The sequence below is a fragment of the Oryctolagus cuniculus genome, chromosome 2 (assembly GCF_051225735.1).
Source record: "Oryctolagus cuniculus isolate XC-2025 breed Fujian yellow rabbit chromosome 2, ASM5122573v1, whole genome shotgun sequence".
Lineage (NCBI taxonomy): Eukaryota > Metazoa > Chordata > Mammalia > Lagomorpha > Leporidae > Oryctolagus > Oryctolagus cuniculus.
Genome location: NC_142868.1, coordinates 46,982,631 through 46,990,181, shown reverse-complemented (window position 1 = coordinate 46,990,181; position 7,551 = coordinate 46,982,631). Strand labels below are relative to the sequence as shown.

The window sequence follows — 7,551 nt, the reverse complement described above, 5'->3', positions numbered from 1 at the left end:
GAGGTCAGTTTTCCTGAGAAGGCGTCATGCAGATGCTATGGAAGAGAGTGTCCCGGAGAGACTGGCATGGAAGATTCTGCAGGTAAAACCCCAGCCCGACCTCAGGAGGGAGGCTAGCAGCTAGCTTAACAAGCTCGCTCTCTCTCTCTATCTCGGGGAGGGGGGAGGAGCCTGTGACTATCCAGCCTATGTCCAGTGGGGACAGATGCAGATCTGCCTTCCTGCTGTCTGGTGATGCAGGCTGTGATGCCCGCTCCCTGCTCTGAAGGACCCTGTGCTCCAGGGTCACTATCTGGACCCCTTGCGCTCCCCCACAGGGTTGGCTCTCGTGGATCCAGGACCTGGCTGTTGATAGAGCTGTTACTGGGAGCAAGGACAGAGCCACGGGCTGGCTGCTGACCGTTCTCTCCTCCCCTTCTCCCTGCACCACAGCTGCAAGACCACCGGCTCCCCTGAGCCGCTGCCTTGTTTGGTTGCTTGGTTGTCCCTTCTTAGCCCCCTTGCAGGTGACTTTGCCTTCTGTCTTCCAGAGAAGCAAAGTCGTCCCCTTCCAAGCCTATAAACTGATTCTTTGCCTCCTTTTCTCCTGTTCCTCTTCCCATGCAGGATGACTCTCAGCCCCTGTGATCTTGACAGCAGCGCCACCTAGTGGACAGCCCCACACTCCGTCCTACTTTCCCCTCGGCCCCCAAATGAGCTCACCGGGCCATCCTGAGACCCGCTGCGCTTGGCCTCCCCATCAAGCTACTTGTCATCCTATCTCCCTTATTTTGTTAAAAGTAGCAGTCCAAAACATGAACTGCCAGGGTTTGCTTTCTGGCTCTGTTTCTTAACAGCTGTGTCGTCTTGGAGAGGTCTCTAGAAGCTTCTCGTGCCTCAGTTTCCTCACTGTAACAGCAGGATGTGAATTATTTGTTTCCTAGACTTATTGTGAGGAGTGAATGAATTGGTATAAATATTGCAAAGTGCTGGGACAGGGAGCTGTGATGCGCACACACACGTTAGGTTTACTCATGTGTATGTCACTGCTAGTATCATCTCTGAGAGCAAAAAAGAAAGCACTCATTCCCACTATCAATAATAGCTAATACTTCACCATATGTACATACCTCTAACATATGTGCTCCTATACGTGTGCATATGTATGTGACGTTGGATGCATGCATGCTTCTTCCAGAGATGGGAAGAAAAAGGAAGGAAGGGAGAGAGGGAGGGAGGAAGGGAGGGATGAGGGGAGGGAGGCATGAGGGGAGGGAGGGATGAGGGGAGGGAGGAAGGAAGGGGGGAGGGAGGGAGGGAGGGAAAGAGTAAGACAGATGATATCATCAGGATTCAAGTTTGCAAGCCATAAAACCTACAGACGAATGTGAGCAGAAAGCAATTTGGCTAAAGGCAATGATAGTTCACAGCAGCCTGTAGAAAGCCAGGGACCTGCGGGGAGGACAGGAGAGAACATGGGGAGCCTTGCTCTATCTAGCTGTCCAAATCGGTCCCATGCCAGCAGCCCGGGCCCCATTGCTGCAGAACTGGATGCAAAACCTATCACGGGCACTAGTGCTGCTGTCACTGCTGTCCTTGGAAACCAATCATTCCTGCTGCACTGCCACTGCTGCCACAATTAATTCTCTGTCGGTGCTTCTGCGTGTCACTAGCTCCCAATGCAAAGGTCAGGACAGAAGCAATTGATTGACCATGTACCCAGGAGCCCGATCAAGGAAGGCTGAGAAAGCAGGAATCTGGGGTTTTGAGCTTCTGTGTGGTGCTCAGGGCAGGGCCTGAAGGGATGTTCAAGGGAGGGGTGGGGCTCCGGAGAGCTGTCCAGGTCTCTGGTGAACGAAGGAGAGTGAGGTGTAGCTGCACAAGGAGTGGAGTGGATGTGCCCAGTCTTTAGTCATGTTGAATTGGCATGGAGGTGATGGTAGCTGGGCAGTGCACAAGGCTTGGATGCTGCCGGTCTCCAGCTCCTGTGCCCACTGCCTGCCTTCCCATCTCACCAGGACTGCGTTCATGGTTTTATGAGAACAGGAAGACAGACGAGTGTGTGTGCTTTCCCCCTCTTGCTATATGATGCCTTCCGCCACAATGTAACACAGCAAAGAGGCCCTCAGCAGTTGTCGCCATCTTGATCTTGAACTTCTCACCCTCCAGTAGTATGAGAAATAAATTTTTTTTTTTAGTCAATTTCTCAGTCTGGGATATTCTATTACAATAGCAGAGAAGGAACAAAGACAATTCTAGGACCTAAAGAATCCCCTTCTACGCACACTCAGCAGATTAACAGGGCGACACCCTGCAGATCGGGCTATGCTTTCTCTCTTCCCACGCTCTCTGCCTTCTTAACTGGCTTGCTGAGACCTGCGTGCTTCTTCTGCCTTTAGTTCTTTTCTGAAGGCAGGGAGGGGTAGTAGAGAGGCACACAAAGGAAGCTTCCGCGGGCATGGTACCTCTTTCAGTTAATGTTGTTATAGAATTTGCAGCTTAGGTAGGAGAGCTTTCATCAAACAGGAGAAAAATCTTTCATTGTCAAGGGAGGCGCCAGCACATTTGTCATGGGAACTAGCCCACTTCTTAGAGTCTCATTTCTCCCCAGTCAGTGCTGTGAATTAAACCAATCCAATGATTGGGCAACAAGATCAAAATTTGAACTTGGATTTTAGCCATGCGGGCAGTTAACAATTTGTTGCCTTCCTTTTCCTGAAATATTTCTGTAAACATTTCTCTTTCAGAGTGTGCAGAATGTTAAACACGCTCAGTAGAGAGCACCAGAGGGACACTGTGGGAGGATGACGGGGGCTTTATTATTTTGGGCACAGGCTTGGAAAACAAGCAGAAGCAAAGTCCACTGCCTGTGCGATCCTGCAGGACGAGACCTGTGAGGCCAGCCCAGCTGCAGCTGAAGGCTGGGAGTCTCAGAGCCGCGCCACCACCCCTGCCTGCCGGCCAGAGACCATGGATCCACGGATGGCCCTCTGCTCCTGGAAGCTCGGACCAAGTCTCTCCTCTGCTCCCACTCCAAGTCTGGCTGGTGCAGATGGTGAACTGAGCCTAGTTCACACGCTTTCACTCGAGGTTTGAAGCAGGCTGGGAAAAATGAGCTCACGGCATTTTCAGATTCTATGGTCAAAATGGCTGCCAAGGTCTTTCTGCCAAAGCGCATGAAGTGGAATGCCTGATAGGGTTCTTATTTCCAACTACAGAATTCCTTTTGGCTATCTGGGCAGGAAGGGGCTTATTACAGTGTATCAGTTGTTCACAGAATCCCAGGGAGAGGTAGGTTTGGAAACTACACAGCCAAGAACCAATGATATCAGCAGAAGAATGCCTTTGAAAGAATGTCCCAGAAATCTATGCAGTTTTTCATAATATGAATTTTCCATGAACTTTTTAAAGATCCCTTGCATGCATGGATTTAAAAATTTCTTGCACTAAAATAAATCCCATGACCATTTTGAAGTGCCCGTATATGCACTTGCTGAATGAATTAAAGAAACTTGTTTGTTGTACTAAAAAATGGCAAAGATTTAGATGGAGGATGAGTGTAGAAAACTGCCGGAAACAACTTTAATTTGAACTTGACTCAAACACTTACAGCAGTGAACAGCAGTGTCAACTCCTCTCTCAACCCCTAGAAATTGAACCATTTTAAAAATAGAGTTGGGACACCAAGGCCTATAGCAAGAGGAGGGAAAGAGGTAGGGTGGCAGGAAGTCCAAAACAAAACTTAATGAGACCACTATAAGTTCTCAAAAAAAATAAAGATTTGTTTATTGATTTCAAAGCCATTTATGGAGAGAGAGGTCTTCTATCAGCTAATTCACTCCCCAAATGGTAGCAATGGCTGGAGCTGGGTCAATCAGAAGCCAGGAGCCAGGAGTTTCTTTGGGGTCTCCCATGTGGGTGCAGGGACTCAAGTACTTGGGCCGTCCTCTGTTGCTTTCCCAGGTGTATTAGCAGGGGGCTGGATTGGAAGTGGACCACTGGGACTCAGATTGGTGCCCTTATGGGATGCTGGTGCTGCAGGAGGTGGCTTTACCAGCTATACCACAGTGCCGGCTCACACTATAAGTTCTTTACAAATATGGTGAACAACAACAGATATAACTTATGTACCTTCATTACTATATCAGTCATATTTAGATATCATCTAAAACATATATCAACTTAGCCATGTTTCATGCTATCAACTAAAACATATTTCATAAATATTAAAATTACCAGACATGGGCATTAGATTTACATTTTAAAAAGATATTCTGTGTGTAGCCCACTGAGTGAGTTCTTATCTCTGTGTACCTCAGAGAGCACTACACATAGTGGAAGACCACGAGATAGGCTGAGCTCAGTGAAATGCAATTGAGACCTTCAATCTGTGTCTTAGCAATTCAGCCAGGAAGTCTTATAACTTACAATTACAGAATAATCCAGGACAGAGCTATTCGTCAGTTAACTGCTCCTGGAGGAACTAAAGAGTCTTGATAGCGTCATAGCTTCCTCTTCACAAAAGACGATTCCTACCTGAAAAGGGAGCCCCCATTTCTAAATTTCCGTTTTCTTCTCAAAAGGGGGATTTATCAAATCCTGTTCTGTAGGTTTGTCTTCACTTTGCTACTTCTATAAACATATTTATGTATTCACAAACAATACTGTATGTATCCGAATTTGCATGTAGGCACCAGAAATCATTATAGCTATTTTCAATAGAAAGAGAAGAAAGGGATTTAATAGGAGAGATTAGGAGTCAACAAAATCTTTGAGAAGAATGGAGGAGTGAGCTCCAGGCTGGGCTTTTAAGAAAGACTCCCAGTGGAAGCTGCAACCAACCTTTCCTCCAGTTAGCTGGCTGCCACGAGGTTCAAGGACATAGTGATTAGCTACCGGGAACCAGGGATCAGGAGTCAGTTCCAAGTTCTTTGGACTAAGCAACTGAACTGTGGAGATGCCACTTAGGAAGATGGGGAATGTTCTGGCAGGATTCGATTCTGGCCATGACAAATTCAAAATGCTCATTAGACATTCAGCAGACATTGGGTAAGAAATTGGGGATGCAAGTCCGGAGCTCCAAGGAAAGTCAAATCTAAGACGTTTCATGCTGTGTAAGTCAGGCCACAACTTGCTTTAAAAAAAAAAAAAAAAGGAAATTCAACTTCTTGAGCAACTACTTCACTATACTTTCCCTTCTTTTTTAGTCTTCAAACCCAGGGTGATCTGGCTTCTTCCTGCCAAATCTCCACCGACAGTGTTTCCTGAGGGGTCACTCAGTGTTAGCCAATTGCAAAATAAAGTCTTTTTTCTAGCTCTTGTTGCAACATCTGGCACTGCTGCCTACTCCCTGCTCCTTAGGAAGGACTCTCAGGAGTCACTGATGGCCATCTGACCCAGGATCCTAGAAGAGGCTAGGACAGGGACGCGCTGGCTCGCCCTCTGAGGACAATCACCCCCGAGTGAACTCATCTCTCTTGTTGATCTGGTGAGGATTGCTGGATCCAGAGACCCCGTAAACCTCGACTTCAGTAAGGCGTCTGGTACCCTCTGCAGCTAAATGGCAGGGGAGATCCTGCATAGATTCAGATAACACAGTCAAAGGCCAGATCTCCCTGTCTGTGTCCTGAGCCGCGCACTTGGCTGGTGCCCCCGGGGCTAGCAGGCCAACAGGCACGGTTTTTACATCGCGGAGGGACACTAGAAGGCGTGAGGGCGCCAAGCAGCCTCAGCAGGCACATCTGGGGCTTCCAGTCCTGAAACAGAACTGAGCCAACAGTAGGGAAATCCTCGATCGAATGCAAACCTCGCCTGCTTTCCGCAGCATCCTTACAAGCAAAATGTACACAGGGGAAACAGCCCAGATGCATTTCCTCTGGGCCTCATTTCCGCAAGAGACTGGCGACCAAGCAGCATGGCGCTGGCGCCAGGCCTGGAGCCTTCTACTTATTCTAGAAATGCTTTTGCCTGGCAACCAAGAGCTGGGGGGAGCAGGCAGCGCAGTGAGGGATCAGTAAACAAGTAGGAATCCAGCGAAGCTGTTTAGTGAGCAGGCCCACAAGACCGAATACTGAATGAAAAAGCATTTGCGCGTTCTCTGTCTCTGCCTCTGTCTCTCTCTCTTTCCTCCTGACTCGACTCAAGAGGCTGTAAAGTCTCTTCAATTGGTGTTAAGCCAGGGATTCAGGGGTGAGGAGACCTTTGCTCTGCAAATTGACGCAACCGAAGAATTTTCCTTTAGAGCGGAGTTCCAGGTCAGGGGCCTTGGGCCCGCCCAGAGGCGGGAGGCGAGGGACGCAGACCTGGAAATGCTCCCGGGCGGGCGCCAGGCCGGGGGCGGAGCGGAGGCGGGGTCCCGGGGCAGGGCCCGGACTGGGAATCAGAGCTGGGGCCTGAGCCGGCCTCCAGCCGAGAAGCCCCGCGGCGCGGAGCTCCAGTTCCCGGCAGGGCCTTGCGCTTTGCGTCTCTGCGCGAGGCTGCGGCGCAGAGCGCCATGGCGCTGCGTGCGGCCGTGTTCGACCTGGACGGGGTGCTGGCGCTGCCCTCGATCTTCAGCGCCTTCAGCAAGGCCGATGAGGCCCTGGCGCTGCCCAGGTAAGGGCCCCCGGCGCCGCGGGCCGCTCGGTGCCGCGGGGGCAGGTCCCTCTCTGGACTCCGCGCCTGGTGTCTGGTCGCTGCAGGGTGAGAACTCTGCAAAAGGTTAGAATAATTAGCTGGCCCTAAAATACCTGGGTCTGTGAGTGGAGCCGTTGTCTTCTAAATACTAAGTAATTAAACCTTGCAGAAGACTCCAAAATTGCTCTCTCAATAGCAGTATTGAAAGCTGCTCCAAAAGGGAAAGTAATTACTGAGCTGTCCGGGGCCAGTTTAATTCTGCTGGAATGAATCCTGGCGACTCACGGCGGCGGCCAGTTCGCTTGGTAGCATAGCAGCTGCAGAGACCTCCGACGCCTGATCCCTGGGAGATGGGCGCCCACCAACTACTGGGACGCGCAGAGACCCTGAGTGATGCTGCAGATGACCGTGTTAAATGCGTGCTTGAAAGAGGTAAACCCATCAGAGCGAGAGACGACGTATGCAGTGCAGTTGCAGCTCTGGGAAATACCTGGAAGAACCTTCCCCAGCCATGCTGAGATTCTGAGTGATTTCCTGTGCTTTCAATTTTGGCGGTGCCTTTGTTAGGAAATCGAGTGACTGTATTCATGTCTATTTCTGAATTCCCAGTTATGTTGATTCATAGGTCTTTGCCATGGTACCACTCTTTCCTGAGCATTATGGCTTTAAAATAAACCTTGGTTCGGCGCCGTGACTCAATAGGCTAATCCTCCGCCTTGCAGCGCCGGCACACTAGGTTCTAGTCCCAGTCGGGGCTCCAGATTCTGTCCCGGTTGCCCCTCTTCCAGGCCAGCTCTCTGCTATGGCCTGGGAGTGCAGTGGAGGGTGGCCCAAGTCTTTGGGCCCTGCACCCCATGGGAGACCAGGAAAAGCACCTGGCTCCTGGCTTCGGATCAGCGCGATGCGCTGGCTGCAGCGCACCTGCCGCGGCGGCCATTGGAGGGTGAACCAACCGCA

At 50.3% G+C, this 7,551-nt stretch overlaps 1 protein-coding gene across 2 annotated transcripts in view; it reads left to right on the top strand.

The window, feature by feature from the left end:
• Positions 1-6,378: 6,378 nt before the first annotated feature.
• The window catches only part of EPHX2 (epoxide hydrolase 2), a 40,116-nt gene continuing 38,943 nt past the window's right edge, over positions 6,379-7,551 (top strand). The window contains exon 1 of one of the 2 annotated variants that reach the window (XM_008249288.5): positions 6,379-6,573. In XM_008249288.5, the coding sequence (XP_008247510.1) occupies positions 6,473-6,573 (101 nt within the window). In that variant the 5' untranslated portion in view covers positions 6,379-6,472. Of the gene's footprint in view, positions 7,027-7,551 lie in introns of both variants that reach the window. The other variant, XM_070069654.2, reaches the window with a different exon arrangement.